General features: G+C 40.1%; 1 protein-coding gene across 6 annotated transcripts in view; it reads left to right on the forward strand.

The window, feature by feature from the left end:
- The window catches only part of Col25a1 (collagen type XXV alpha 1 chain), a 401,263-nt gene that overhangs the window by 347,439 nt on the left and 37,337 nt on the right, over window positions 1–16,487 (forward strand). For all 6 annotated transcript variants that reach the window (XM_036189734.1, XM_036189736.1, XM_036189735.1 and 3 more), the window contains 5 exons: window positions 2,427–2,489; window positions 5,263–5,331; window positions 6,110–6,154; window positions 8,320–8,364; window positions 9,202–9,279. In XM_036189734.1, the coding sequence (XP_036045627.1) occupies window positions 2,427–2,489; window positions 5,263–5,331; window positions 6,110–6,154; window positions 8,320–8,364; window positions 9,202–9,279 (300 nt within the window). The remainder of the gene's footprint in view (window positions 1–2,426; window positions 2,490–5,262; window positions 5,332–6,109; window positions 6,155–8,319; window positions 8,365–9,201; window positions 9,280–16,487) is intronic.

Consider the following 16,487-nt stretch of genomic DNA (forward strand, 5'->3'; position numbering starts at 1 on the left):
TAAATAATTTTACCCTGAACCATCCATTAAAGGAAATTTAATGTATCTTTAAAAGGAAGAAAAATTTTCTTTATGTAGCTGCTGAGATAACAGAGCCTTATTTATTTGTGAATAATGCAACTGCATGCTTGATTTTTTTGTAAACTAAACACTAACTCAAAAAAGGAATGTGTTTCTGCAATTTCTACCCTTTCTTCTTTTAATAGTATGCTTTAATGAAGCTTCCACTTGATTGGCTAAAGAGATCATTTTATTTTTGCTTAAAAATGTGTAAAGAGTTCAAGGTGACAAGTAAATATTCAACCTCTACATTACTATTTCAGGATATCCGTCTTAACCAATGACTTTAATGTTCAATCCAGAATTGCTCTTGAAAGTGGAGAGAAGATACCTATTCGTGTTAAATATTACTTTATTAGAAGAAGTTTTTACTTATAAATAAGTATGTCCCTTATAGTATTTTGTTTATAAAATAACAAATCAAATTATTTTGCTAAAGGTGAAATTACTCACAAATAATTTCTCTGAGTTGAGTTCAGATTTTTATTTTGAAACATTAAGAGGTATGGCATGTTTACCAGGTTCGTCTTTCCAGGAGGTGGTAGACTGTGGTGCCAAGCAGAATGAAAACTATAGGAAACAACCTTACCATCCACCTCAGTCTTGAGGCCCAAGCCCCCACCTTTCTACCCTCTGAGTGCCCACGTTAGAGTAAATGGTTGAGCAGTGTATCACCCGAAATGTTTTGTGGTGATTACATCCTTCTGTTCCTAATACCCAACATCTAACTTTTATATGGCACGTTTGAACATTTCATTCATTTGAAACATAGATGCAGACGTTTTAACACACCTTGCAGAACCTTCCCCCCACCACCACCATGCTTTTCTGCTTAATTCCAAGTGCCAGGAAACAGGTTCAGCAACAGCTGACGTAGAGGGGAATAACTGAACTGCTAATTCTTCCAGAAACAGTCCAAGAATAAAACAGGAAATACGAAAACAGAACCCTTGTGGGATATGCTTTAAATTTTGGTTATGTATTTTATATTTTAAATGGTTAGACTCTTAATGTTTTGCTTCCCTTGACTAATTAAAAAGAAAATAAAACATTATGAATATCGAGACAATGTAAACACTGGTTCAGGTATTCTTTGTGCCACCAAATAGGTAGTTTCTTTTCTAACAGCAGGTTAGAAAAGAAATTTTCTAATTTCTGAAAATTTCCAATTTTCTGATTCAGACACCCACTGAATTTGGCCTGAAGTTCAGTCTTGTCTGACGCTGCCCTGTCTCAGATGTCACAGGTTTCAGGACCAACCCTGAAAGATTAACTTCATTTCAGTTGCATGTAGTAAATTCCCATGTTACTTGGATTATCTGCACTTTTTCTGATGTGGCTATGGATTTAGGCCTTTTCAGAACACCCGTATTAAGAACTGGCTAGAACGAGTCACAGTTCAGGAAGGTGCAGATCTGTGCTTGCCATTATAGTTTATAATAAAGGCTGGAAAAGAACAACCCACTGAATGGGGTAATGTCTAGAAGAGTGCTGACCACAACAGCCCCTGTCCTTGTGGACCTGAATGCACTACCCTCCTGGCACATAACTGTCTGCTGACTTGGAAAGTCTACACTGGCCCTGTTGTTTAGGGGTTTCTATGGGGATTCCATTGGATGATTGACGAAATCACTACCCTCTGTGATTGAACTCAATCTCCAGCCATTCTCCCCTTCCCAGAGGTTAAGACACATAATGGAAAATTCCAGCCTTCTAGCCATCAGATTGGTTCCTTACACCAGAGTCTCCTATTTGTATCAATTCATGTGTAGTTGGAAGGGACTAGTTACAAGCAACAAAGGATGTCCCTTGCCATTCCTGTAGCCCAGAGGAATCTGAGGCTTAGAAGATCTATGCCAAGACCTGGGTGCCATTTATTACAACACGGATGAATTTCCTCCAGGTAGTAGAGATGATGCTTGAGAGAGATGGCAAGAAAAGGGACTTTTCCTTTCATGCTAAACGTTAGTAAATCTTTTCCCTGGCCATATTCATTGGATCAGTTATGTATTGTTGCCTACCACTTCCCCCTAGAGAGCAGTTGCTGGAAACTGTTGGCTTATAGTGTCTGAAGAGAGGAATTCAAGAGGAGTGGCAGGTGCCTCTGCCTCGGAGTTCCTGAACAGACTGCAGTGAGGCAGACATCCAGGACTGTGATCTCCTTAGAATAAGTTAGAAGTTATTATAAAGACATTTATCCAATGGCCTTATCACTTTCTAAAGTGTCTTGGAGCTCCACTCAGAGTTTTCATTGTAGTTTGATCTCAGCCAGAACCCTTGTACACAATCAAGGAAGTAAAGTCACAGTGGGAAGAACTGAGTGTGCTGTCAGACGAATAATGCCTTGTGTGCCCGTCTTTTTTAAGGGAGAACCAGGCTTCATTGGTCCCCAAGGAGAACCCGGCTTACCAGGGTTACCAGGAACAAAAGTAAGTAGACCTTTATCCCCTTGATTTCTGTGACATTTGTGTCATCCCTGCTGAGAGAAAGTGGGAGGACTCCACTGTTTAGATGGCCACATATTTCTGCCTTTGAACCAAGGCAGCCTGATCCACCTGTTAACGGCATGCAGGCGGAAGTTATATGTAGTTATATGCGCATCAGCCAGTGGGTGACTTATAGGAGTAGTTCAAGTTTGCCCTCCGGATTCCTCAATAACTGTGATGTCACTGGCCTTCCGGCGACATGGAAAGGTAGCAGAGAGAGAGAGGAGGGCTAGAGCTCACCAAACCCTGCTCTTCCTCACCCATTTTAGGATACACTTGTAAATTGGACATTAATCCCATCCCCATGGATGTCACAGAGATGTCTAAATACTTCACTCCAAAAAGATCTGCCCTGAATGATGTTTGCAGAAGTATTCTGTAATGAAAACCATCTCTTAGTGTTCTATTTGGCAAGCTTAAAGAGGACCCTGAAAGCAAAAGCTATATGCTGCCATGCAAAAAGAACACAGAGCTACAGACAGAGTCAAATCTGTCTTTGTCTGCCCAGTAAGACATAAAAAGATAGGAATTTGATGATGGAGTTGTGACAGACTCATGAATCAAAGGTGCAAAGAGGTATCAGCTTATACTCACTTACTTTTAAACTCGGCATACTCTGCCTTGGTGAGCTCTAAGTTCACCAGAAATAGGCCAGGGGTAATTTCCAATAGTTAGAGAAATATGTCATGGTCTGTTCAGACAGACAAGTCCTCCTTTCTGCTTTGGTCAAGTGAAATTAACTCTAATCCCAGCAAGTGGAAACTATTCATTGCCTAAGGGGACTGGAACTCCTTGTAGGATTATGCAAAATTGTTTTCAAAAGAAATCCCATTTTCACACAATGAGCTATCAGGCCCTGTGTTAGCCTGAACAGATTCACACAAGAGAGACCTTTCTGAGAGGGAAAGACAGAGACAGAGAGGAAATAAATTGTTTGCTGGTATGAGAGCTGTTAGATTGATTGAACATAAAGCCTTAAAGCCAGGAGAGAGGAAAAGATGGCCAGGTGGAGGAGCATATATATCCACTACCACAGGGGGAGAGGAGTGCCAGCAGGAGAAGCCCTTGGGAACTGCTTCTAGAAGGTCTTTCTAGACAGGGAAAGGTAGACGAGACCCAGCTGGTAGAGACAGTAATCCCTAAATACTTTTTAATAGGAAACTGCTTAGCTATTCCATAGTTTCAGAGAGAGAGAGCCATACATAGAGCCACAAAGTGGGCAGTAATTGCTGTTATGAAGGACTCAGCATGACTCTGAAGGACAAATGCTTGAGTCTGTACCTTTGGAAGAGGGGAGGGCTGTGATGCACCCATATGGCATTTCTACAAGCAAGTATGTGACTAGAAAGTTATGTTTTAGCAATACTCCACACTTAATTGTTAGCTGGGTTGCCTATCTCAACAATAGTTGTGTCCTAAGGGAAGATTTCTAATTTGAAAATCTATTTTGAGCCACCAATGACTTTTACCATTTTTATGGACGGTCTGGGTTTGTACACCTATCAACAGATCTGAAAAATAAACAAAATGGTGTGTCTTCCTCAGAGGGCAGTGAAGACATGTCTTAAGGACGAGAAACTAATGGCATCTAGATATCTGTAAGTGGGGATGGTGTGTCCAAAGAGTCTGTCCAGTGCTTTTGTCAGAGTTATGTCTGCCTAGAAAAATTCAATTTCAGTCAGAGAACAAAAATAAATAGATAAACAAACAAACATACATACAAACCAAGATATCCAAGCATAAAGCATGGGACTTTACCACTGTGCTAAATATTTTGGTGGAATTCCTTAATATTTGCTACATAATGTCCATTCAATAATCATAATCATAATAATAATGAGAAGAAGAAGTAGTAGACGGGGCCATACTGATACCCTTTAAAAGTCTTTACATTTGTCTACATAGCTACCTAGTGGACATTTACTAAACTCTTTCTGTATTTATAAAATGGGGATTATAGCACAAAATTACATATTTATGTGTTACTCAGGGTATTCTAGATACACAGAACCAACATCAATGAGCAAATGGGTGGGTGGGTCAGTGGTTAGGTAGGTAAATATGTGTGTATATACATGGCTAAGAAAGGGGTTTATTAGGAGAATTGGCTCATGTGATTACAGAGGCAGAGGTGTCCCACAGAAGCCAGCTGTGTACAAGGAGAAGAATACTAGTAACATGGTCCCGTCCAGGCCTGAAGGTTTCAGAATCATGGAAGCTGGTACTGAAACTCCCGGGCAGAAGTTAAAGGTCTGAGATGCAGTACCAGGCTCTAGTCTTGCCGTCGAGGCAGAAGCCTGTGGTATCATGAGCAGGTGCTCCAGAGGGACAGAGACAGCCTGCCTGTCCTCTGCCTTTTGTTCTAACCATCCCAAGCCAAGTTGGCAACAATGACTTATTGTAAGGGTAAACCTTCCACTCTCAGTCCACTGACCAATGTGCATTCTCCTCTGAAAACACCCTGATGAAAACAATCAGAAGCTTCAGCAGCTCCATAGATGTTCCTTGCCCCAGCCAAGATGGCACCAACAATTAACAATCTCAGATTGTTTTGTATATGAAATGGGATCATTCCGGTCCAGAGACTGACACAGTGCAGTATGCTGTAAACGAGTAGTGGTGCTCTGTTTACGTGGGTTTTATTGAACTCCCGTATTCCTTTCCGGGGAACAGCCGTGGGGAAGTGGCTATTTACCTGTTTTGCAATTTGTTACAGGGTGAACGTGGAGAGGTGGGGCCTCCTGGGAGAGGTGAACGAGGGGATCCTGGAGCCCCAGGCCCAAAGGTCAGTTATTGTTACATTGGAAGAGAACATTCTTTAGTTAGGGAATGCAGTCCTCTTGCTGTAGACCATCCAACTAACTCTTCAACAGATACTAAAACGGCCCAAACCACAAACACCTCATTGAACTGTACGCTGATGGTTAGTGATGTTTACAGTTTGACTTTCCTTGTTTACTCTATGCAGCCCAGTGAAGTAATTTAATAACCTATCTGAATATAAAGGGAGAGGTGCTGTCATGTTACACATTATTGCTAAGTGTGTGTTACAGCCGGCTGAGAAAAACCTCATTGCCGAGTGCCATGCTCGTTTCCATGGTAACTTGATGGAGTGTAACACCTTGAAAATATTAGAACTAAGGATTTTTTTTTGCCTGTGCAACCTCTATTTACCTGAACATTATGCAAACTAACGTGGTCATACTCTATTCTACTAACCAGCCCCTCTTGGAGACAGGGGTGATGTAATCTCTGATAAAAAAAAAAAAGAGATCTAAGGACAGAGGCACTGTGGAGACTCATAAGAGCCACTTACAGAGCTTTCTCCAGCCACTGATGGAAAACAGTCCTCAGAGTCATAATGGAATAGAGGTCGGCAGAGACGGGAGAGTGAGCTCCCCCCACAGCAAAGTGTATCCATCCTCTGTGCTCTAGTAACCAGCACTAGATCGCACTGTGTGCGGCCGTTAAGATACAGTGTGTCGGTGATCTTCTTTGTCCTGAGCCTCTGTTCTGATCTTCCCTGTCGTTCTTTTTCTCATCTGCATACTCTCTCACAATAGGGGAAACAAGGTGAATCAGGAGCTAGAGGCCCAAAGGGGTCAAAGGTCAGTAACCAATAACCATTTTGATGTGACTTCAGGCCTTCAAGATATGTGTCCTTTGCCTTTTCCACAAAGAGTCCTGTTGTAGATGAAACCATTCCTTCAGGGCTTACATTCGATTTATCCCTGTGATGATATCACAAGATACTGGCTTAGTTTTCCTTGTTTTTGTCTGCTCTTATCCTTCATATTATTCTTTTTATAACTTTGTGTGTATGTGTGTGTGTTGTTATGGTGTATGCATGTATGCATGTGTGTGTTTGTGCGCATGCGCACGAGCTTGTGTACGTAAGTGTGCATTATGCTGTGTCTCACAACACACATGTGGAGGTCAGAGGATAATTTGTGGGAGTTGATTCTCTCTGTCCACCATTTGGGATCTAGAGATGGAACTCAGTTGTCAGGCTTGGTGGAAAGCTACCTGCTGAGCCATTTCCAGCCACCTTCAGACTATTCTTTCAGAGATGGTATGTGTCCTGTTTCTTGAGATTAGCTTCTTTGGGAAAAAAGACAGGAAATGAAAAGTAAGAGCATACAATTCATAAACTATCTTTATGGACAAATGTTCATGTTATACTTTGGTGTGTTACATAACTCTATTCTGAGAGTTAGAACATCACCCTAGGATGATGTTAGAACATGGCTCAGTGAGTAGAACTGAGGGTTTGAGTTTGCATCCCCAGAACCTACAAAATAACTCAAACATCTGTAATCCTTACACCCCTGCGAGAAGATAGGAGGAAGATGAGGGACTCCCCGGCAGCTAGCCTGGCTTACACAGTGGAAAACACCCAAGAGATGCTGTTTCAAGTTAAGTGGAAGACAGGCACCAACACCCACAGTTGTGCTCTGGCCTCCACACACTCTCTGTGACACACACAATGCAGACACATGCACACACATTAAATTATAATAAAAATAAAATGTCACCACCAATAGCCACTATCCCTTTGTCACAATGCTTACGCTATCTGAAACAGCGTGTATTCTGTCACTTACAATGTCATGAGCTAGCCTGGCAGTGGTGGTGCATGCCTTTAATCCCAGCACTCAGGAGGCAGAGCCAGGCAGATCTCTGTGACTTCAAGGCCAGCCTGGGCTACAGAGTGAGATCCAGGACAGGCAGCAAAACTACACAGAGAAACCCTGTCTCGAAAAAACAAAAACAAAATGCCATTAGCTAATACCATGGAAGAGTACAAAATGGAGTAGAGATCAGAGGCTGTTGATTCCCTCTCTGAGGTGAAGTTAATTATCATGGCCTATATTACTAGTTAACCTGCATGGGAAGCATTACAGCCCCCCTTTCTCTCTGTCTTCATTGGTCCTTACCCATTTATGTAAATTTGTAGGAAGACAGAAAGATGTTTTGAGTTCTGTATAAAGGGGGCTCTAGTTTTAAAGAACCTTTTAATATACACAGATTTACATATTTTCTACTACTTGCATTTTAGACTTCTGATCATTTGGAGAGTATAGTCTATTCTTGGTGTCTCTGTAGGTGGGGTTATGACACCATAAATAAAACTCCAGAGATGATTTCAGATTGCTTTGAAATAGAAACGGGAGGAGGCAGAAAGGGCAGACCAGAGAGGAGAAGGAGAAGGGGAGAGATGAGATAAAGGAAGTCTGGCCAGCCTGGTCTAGCTGGCTGCTGTCAACTTCAGTAGAGTCTTAAAAATAGCTACAACTGGCTAATTGTCATCAGAGGGAGCTCTAGCCTCTGACTGTACGTTCCCACTCTCCCTAGCATGAGCTCTCCACTCCTTCCTGTCCCAGTTTTTTCTATTTCTCTTCTGTGAGGACAGATGCCACAGTGGCTTGGCCCCTTTTCCTTTATTCAAACCCTTCAGAGGAAAACAATCCTGCTCAGTCGGAAGATAAAGGTTACTTTGGGTACCATAGAAATCATTCACTTGGCTTTTGCAAATCCTAGCCAGAGAGGACTGTCTGATTGTTCCAAGATACCCTGTTTCTGAGGAGGACATTTAACTACCCATTGATGGCGTCCTTAGGAGGCATTTAGAGAGGTGATGGTTGTTGCTTCATATGTTTGCAGTTCATGTTTAAAGTGTTACTGTATGGTACAAGTAACTCGCTAAATGTGACAGATTTCTACATTGGTGGCCCTGCTGCTAATTTGTTATTTTCTTTTTTCATGGGCAAAGGGTGATCATGGAGACAAAGGAGACTCTGGAGCTCTGGGACCACGGGTGAGCGTTCCTCTTGTCTAAACTCAGATTTGAGGTCATGTAGGTGTGACTGTGAAAGGCATCTGAATGGACAGCATACAATCAAAGCCATTAGTGGCAGACTGGGATTATTCCCACTGCTAGCCTCCTCAATGCTCTTTATTTTTTTTTATCCAAGATCAGGTCATGTATAGATTCTTACCATACAATAAATTTTATTCTGGAAAAAAAGAAGTACTATGAAGCCCATAGCTGTTAAGGTACAGTCCATATATTTACACTCTTTAGAAAAGTCAGAACACTAGAACACAGGTCATAGAAATTGTGCAGCAGATATAATGGGTAGGATGAAAGTCTAGACTATATATAAAGAGAGATGTATGTGTTCTAGTAATCTTGATTGGGGGATGTGTATTTGTGGGTGTATAATATTCTTCTATTTCCTCTCGTTTTTGGATAAGTTGGGGCATTATCCAATAAGATAGGGATAAGATTCTTATTGGGGACTCCAAGTATTTCCTACAGAACATTGTTCATCATTGCTCTCTCTTCTTAGGGAATGAGGAAGCAACCTATGATACACAGATGAGCAGAAAGAGGTTAAGGGTTGCCTTAACAACACAACAATACAAAGGAAGTCAATAGTATTTTGCAAGACACAAAGATTAACGTGTTTGTTTGGAGCTAGTTCCACATCTACCACAGACAGAAAGTTAGAAGTGCCCCATCTCCTTTGCAATATGGAAAACATTCAAACATAATTATTATTCTGAAATGCACTTGCATCATAGTAAGGAATAACAGTCAGGGAGGGCTCAAGCAACTCATGACTTTGCCTTGGTCTGGTTTTTGTTACAGGGTCCACCTGGGCAAAAGGGAGATCCAGGAGCTACTGAGATCATAGACTACAATGGCAACCTCCACGAGGCCTTACAGGCAAGTGACCATTTTCTGCCCTAGGGCACATGGAGAATGACACACACAGATAAGTGTATCTGTCTTCTGTGGCTGTGATAAAATACCAGGAGCAAAAGCAACCTATGGAAGAAAGGGTTTATTTTAGCTTATGGTTTCAAAATGCTGAAGTTCACAATGGCATCAAGGCATGGCATCGGGAGCAGGAAGCTGAGTGCTCACATCTGCATTTTCAAACATGAAGCAGAGAGCTAACTAGATGTGGAGTGAGGTGATGAATTCTCAAAGCCTACCCCGGTGATGTCCTCCCTCCAGCCAAGGCTGTAGCACCTCCCCACATGGAATCACCCGCTGGAGACTAAGTGTGCAAGTGCCCGAGCCTGGGGGACATTCTGATTCACATCACCACAATGGGCCCCTGTCACTCAGCAGGATGAGTTCTCTTCCTCACTCACATGCAGCATGTCTATTCACTTCTCTTCTGAGCCCCCTGTCTCCTGCCCCAGGAAGCTTTAATTTATAGCATTTTAAATTCCTGATTTTTTGTTTCCCTTATACTTTCCTAAACCTTATCAAGTATAAACATGGTGTTAGTTTAGGCAAATTTTTGCTTCCTTGCTCTAATAGGGAATTTTACAAAGCTGTGCAAGAACTGCTTGAGTTCAGATTTCAACTGTCTTCCTTAACTAGAGACGTGACCTGGCCAGTCCTTTCACTTCTGTGTGCCTCTATTTCTCCATATTTGAAATGAAGATAATAGCAGTATCTACCTCATTGGGTTGTTGATAGCAAATGGCTAAGTATATGACATACACTTTGCATAGCCCTTGGTGCATACTGACCTTTTACATGATTCTATGTTTCAATTTGATTCTTTTCAGTGAAAAGTAGTTCACAAAATAGTGCACGTGGCTTCCTCTACCAACCTTGCTTCCTAGTCTTCCTTTCCATGTTCACACATGCGCCTTATTGTATCTATCGTCACCCAGTGGTGACCTGCAGGGAAAGTCCATAATAACCGTCACCCTGGACTTTCCTGTGACATTTATACCAAATCACCTTCCTTCCGAAAACTTTTGTGCTTCATCTGGCCTTCTGCTTTTGTCTCCTCCACTCTTTCCCTTTAGTGAAGGCGTTCTGTTTTGGTATTCCACGTCTTCCATCCATCCTAACTTCTTTGCTAGCCTAAAGTCTCTGACCTTTCCTTGGGCAGAACAGTTGCTCTCTCTGTGTTGTGGCAAGTGGTTTCCTGACAGTTCTGCCATTTCTGGGGTCTAGCCTGTGTACAGCGCCACCTGTTTGGAAGAGTGCCTCCAGGACCACATGTTTTTCTTACTGACTTCCACAAATACACCAAGTTCTCCCGGGTACTTTTCCCACCTGCAAGAGGACTCACCTGGTCAGCAACTGCTAGCGATTGATGATCCCATGTTCCTTCCTTTCGCTCGAGACAGGTTTAGAAGCTTCTTACAACTGTTCTTAATCCTTCTTACAGTCTCACACCAGGAGCTCTCTCAAAACACGTCTCAACGCTACACATTCTGTCTATCCCCAAATATTGATCCACAGCCTATTTATTTCTTATCTAACACTGTACCAATCCCGTGGCCAATTCTGCCTCCCTGGTGTTGCCTGGACCTTCTAATGTAACCAGTATTTGTCTCTAAGGCTGATTTTTTATAAGCTGTCATTACTCTGATTGTTCTAATTTGCTCAAATCTCTTCATGAGTCCTTGTCTACTCAATCAAGACCAAATTCCTCCAGCTGACATCAGTTAAGTCTCTACAATACTACCTTTTCTGCCAAGATATTTTTTCATTTCCTATGACATAGTCATTTTTATCATATCCCTACAAATCTCTTTTGCCTAGGCTCATCCCATCATTTTTCCTTTCTTTTGTTCATTGAATCTGATCCATAAATTCACTGCCCTCACCAGCTGAGTTCTTCCTCAAAGTCCATACATGAGAAGTCAGGGGCCAATACTGTAACATATGATTACTCTCTAATCACATAATTGGTTTTAGTTTTTCCATGACCATATTGTAAGTTTCTTAGTAACAGAAAATATGTCTTATGTTTATATTGCCTGGGCTTGTAAATGTGCAGTGAACAGTTAGCATTTAGTGGTTGGATGAATGACTATACTTTTTATGTAAAAGCCATTTCTTAGCTTAAAAACAAAATAGATACTTAAAGTCTCTCTATTTTATACCTATTTTAATATTTCTATCCTCAAGATTTCACCACTGTGGTCTAATTTTCATAGACCTATGCTTTTATGTGGGCTTCACTACCACTGCTAGCCTTTTTTATTTCTATGTTTCCTATTTGGACAAATGTGGATTGGATAGTACATTCAGCCAACTGCCTGATTTAGCATTCCTCATTACAAGTGGTTTAAACATAAACAGTAACCTTGGGGTTATGGTCAAATTCTTGAGCCAATTTTCTTAATGTTTCCCTTTCCCCCTACAAGTTGATAATTATATATGGAGGGTCAGAGACAAGGAACAGGCAGTTTTTTTGGACCAACAATGTTTTCAAAATTCTTGCACAGTAAAACAGGGACAGCTCTTAAACTTTATTAGCAATGTTATACATTTCCCTTAAACTGCTTCCAGTTGCCCTATGGGCCTTGTCTCTGCCTGTAAATAGTGTTCCAGTTACTTCTTTCTGTGCTGTGTAGACTAGCTGACCAAAAAAAAAAAAAAAAAAAACCCAACTTAGAGGGGCCTTTTAGTGGGATAGTGTGTCCATCACGGTAGAACAGACATGTGAAAGGCAGTGGAGGTCTGGAAGCAGAAGCAGGAGAATGGTTGTTTACACAGTGACCATACACAGGAAGCAGAGAGAGAGCAGGGATGGGATGAGCTATAAGCCTCAAAGCCTACCTCTAGTGATGTACTTCCTCCAGAAAGGCTGCACCTCCTAAAGGCTCCACCTTCCCAAACAGTGCCACCAGCTGGGGACCAAGCATTCAAATGCATGAGGGACATTTTTCATCCAAACTATCACAAGGGGTACCCACTCTCTACTCTTCCAAGAAATGCTCCCATATTACTGGCATTTTCTGCAGTGTTTTGAAGTGTTTTTAAAACATTTTTTGCATGAACAAGCATATGGGCTATGCTTATACTGAAGTGGACATTTCTGTTTCATTCTCCCCTCTACTAGTTAGGAGCACGGTCATTTTAGGGAAATCACTATCTATGCTTCACTGACCTTGTCTACAAAATGGAGTAGATGTTTTTGTAAGAGCTCATAAAATACAGTGTTATCCTTAGGGTGGTTTTTAGGCACTCATGAACACTTTTTACTGAAGTTCCTGAAAGCAATGTCTTGGTGAAATTATTAAGGCCACTTCATGTAGTTAAAAGAGAGGTTTATTTTGTGGCATAACTTACAACCGAAGGGATAGGTATGGCACAGTCCGGCGGTGTGGCTACCCACTACAGCAATGTACTTTTTGGAAGATAAATCTGGTAGCTGTTCCTTGAATGAAAGGATACACACTTCCAGTGTCTTTTTTTCCCATCTCAAGTTCTATATGACTGTAAACAGTATCCAGTTAATATCCATCATAGTTAATGATTTTATACTGTCTCCAAACCTAATGATATATTACCATTGGGTCAACGGTACGCTGTGTTTATAAAGAGCTTAGAGTCATGTTTCAGCTGAAGGCTATTTGTTCATCATCCTTCTGACATCGTACTCTAGTGGATTAAGAGTCCCTAATAAGATCAATCAATTAAGTCAGAAAGGCATCAGAGGAAGAATAGCTGGTATTTATTCTCCTCAATCTCTAACCAATGATGAACGATGCTTATTTCATTATTGTGTCCTTTAAAAATCATTGTATCTAGCACTCTAGAATGACTACATGAAGATGAATGTACTACAGTTGCAATATCACATTAGAACTATGTTGTTTTATAAAATAGTTCAGATTATGAAAAAATATCAAAAGTAGTTTATGTAATGTCCCTGTATCCAATATCCAGTATGGGAGATAAAATAATTGAAGCACTAGTCATAGGTACTTTATGTACCTATATATCCTTATGTATCTAAGATATTTGTCATTCTGGTTATGGTATTTATAATTTTCATCCATTTATAGTTAAATGAGGAACAAAATTTAAAATCATATAACAAAACTGCTAATTATATCCTTTTGACTAGAGCTGAAGTTATGCAGCAAAATAAAAACCTAACACAGCTCATTATTTTTCTTTTTGACACCAAGCAACATAAAAAGGAATTTATCTCAACTCCTCTGATCCATCTTCTCTCCCTGCCCAGCATTCCTCCAGACCTCCCAGTATTGACCTCCCTACAGTGAAATGATCCCAAGTAACCACATAGAGAATTAATATTAATTATAAATGCTTGACCAATTGTTGTTAGAGTTTTCCTGCCTGGTCCACAGTCAGGACAAATCTCTCTCACCCACCAGGCCCATAGACACTCAGAACCAACCAAGTAAACACACAGAAACTTACATTGTTTACAAACTGTATGGCCATGGCAGGCTTCTTGTTATCTACTTCTTCTATCTTAAATTAACCCATTTCTATTAATCTATACTTTGTCACATGGCTCGTGGCTTACCATTACCTTACATCTTCCTAGTCATGGCTGTGGCTGGCAGCTTCTCTCTGCCCCAGCCTTCACTTCCCAGAATTCACCTCCTCCTTGTCCCGCCTACCCTATCCTTCCTGCCTGGCTACTGGCCAATCAGCACTTTATTCATTTTAACCAATCAGAGCAACACATTTGACATACAGAACATCCCACAGCAGCCAATAACTTGTTACTAACTAGTTCTTACAACTTTGACCCATATTTCTATTTATAGTCTACAACATGGCTCGGTACCTTATCTAAGTATGACATACTTATTTCCTCCTTTCTCTGTGTCTTGCTTGAGACTCTGAGACTCCACCCTTCTTCTTCCCAGCATCCTCCTAGTCTGGATCTCTCACCCAATCTCTTCCTGCTCAGCTATAGACCATTCATACATATTTACAGTGTACAAAGATTATTCCACAGCAGGGGTGTATCCTTGGGGAATACTAATTTTTTTTCTCTCTTAGAAGTTGTTAGTTGCTTACCTCATCTAGGAGGGGAGGGTGCTGGGATATTTCTCACTTCTACATTGGGATATCAACTAATGGAATTACTCAGGTCTTGTTGAGGCAGCCCTGCTGTTAACATTTTACAAATGTATCTTCCCTGTCATAACTAGAAGAAACAATTTCACAGAAGACTTCCTCTGGCTCTTAGAATCTTTCTGTTCCCTCTTCCTATATGTTTGCTAAGTCTTAAGGTGAAAGTGTTGTATTTTGCATCTATCAATTGGGGCTGGGCCCCCTATTGTGGTCAGTTGATCTCTGTGATTTTATGAGTTGTGGCTTTCTGTAATGGTCTCCTCCAGTAAAAAGGAGCCTAAGCACCCATCACTATGAAGAGTGAAAAAAAAAAAAAAAAACTGTAACGTAGGTAGGATTTTCACACAAACATCTCAGAATGAATCATAAAGCACAACATTGACATTTGCTGTTAGCTCCCACCTCTTATCTCATATCATGTCTCACTGGGATTTCATCTCTTTCTCCATCACTTCCCAAAATTCTGGTTTTCAAACCATTACTGGCATTCACAAGGGAGCCCTGCTGGGATTATATAGCTTCCAAGTTGAAGAGCCAACATTGTAGGATGACTCTAGGAACTGTACATGGCTGCTTCCAGGTAGAGGTCGAGGTGGTGTGCTGGTGAACTTAGCTGACTTTGGTGACCACTTGAGCTACAGTGGAACCTTCCCAATTTTGAGGTCTCTCAACCAGTTATTAGTAGATCATTTCAACTTCTTCTGTTGGTTTATTTACCACTAATGGTATTCTTTCATTATGTAGCTCATTATTTTTTTTTAAAAAATGTTGTTAGCATTAACATTTTTAAGAAAAAGGACAAACAAGATGTGTTTATTTTTGTAAGGATGTGAATTTATATAATATATAATATATATATATGTATGTATATATATATATAAAACCTTATTAGAAAATCTGAGAGAATTCAAATTGTAAAACTGCTTAGCTTCATAAAATTTTATAATTCTGCTTGCTAGTTAAAAATACAACACATGATTGAAGGACAATGGTGAAGAAATTCTTTTTACTCTATAATTTCCTTGTTTTAGTAAATGACTCATTTACATCCTAGGAACAGAACAGTTTTCTCATGGCTATAAATCTAGTTGTGTCTAGGATGACCCCTTCAAAATAGTGTAAGCATTACCTTGTATTGTGTAGGTCTGGTGACATAAAATTGTGGATATATATAAAAATGTGCTCTTAGTTCATTGAGATTTTGCCTTTGTCTCTGAAACATCCAACTTGTTTATTGCATTATCTAAAGCTATAATCACATGACTGCTTTTATCATGCAATACAAACTTGAATCATTAACACATGTATAAGCACAGTGTTTTCTAAAGGATGTTAATATCTATGTCACTAAAGAATTATCGAAGTATTTAAAGTGAAATAGATAATGTTAAGGTTAATTTTTACAACAACTATAATAAAAATGGTGACAAAGGTTTGAATCGGAGATTGGAATGGAGTGATGGTACACCAAGGGGTGGTATTAAAACCATACCCTTGAGTTCACATATAATCAGACAATGCTTCTTATAGCCAAAAGCCCTGAATAATAAATGACTCCTTTCTATTGTTTCAATAATCCATGTAGAGGTCTTAGCACAAGATTTAAATGCACAAACATAATCACAGAGTAGGAATTATGTTGTGGAAACCCATGCTTTGAGACAATATGTTCTGTTAAGTATTTAGCACATCAACAAACTAGGTAAGTTCAATGTCAGTTTCGTTGATTATAGCACATGGGGGGGTCAATTATAATGTAAAAAAATGAACTACAGAGTAAGAGAAGAAAGATATTTCACTCTTCTCTAATCAAAACCTAGAATGGAGCTTTTACCAATAGCAAATTTCACAATTCACAATTAGGCTGACCAACCTTTAGCATACATATATATAAGTATATGTATATATACCTAACTATAACTATATAACTTTTTAAAATTATGTCAGTTTTAAAAATCAGGCAAATGGAAAATTTTATGCTTTGTTTTCTTATAGTTTTTAAAATAAAATTCTAAAAGTCTTTCCCAACTCTTTACAAGTATGGTTTACTG

The sequence above is a fragment of the Onychomys torridus genome, chromosome 6 (assembly GCF_903995425.1).
Source record: "Onychomys torridus chromosome 6, mOncTor1.1, whole genome shotgun sequence".
Taxonomy (NCBI): domain Eukaryota; kingdom Metazoa; phylum Chordata; class Mammalia; order Rodentia; family Cricetidae; genus Onychomys; species Onychomys torridus.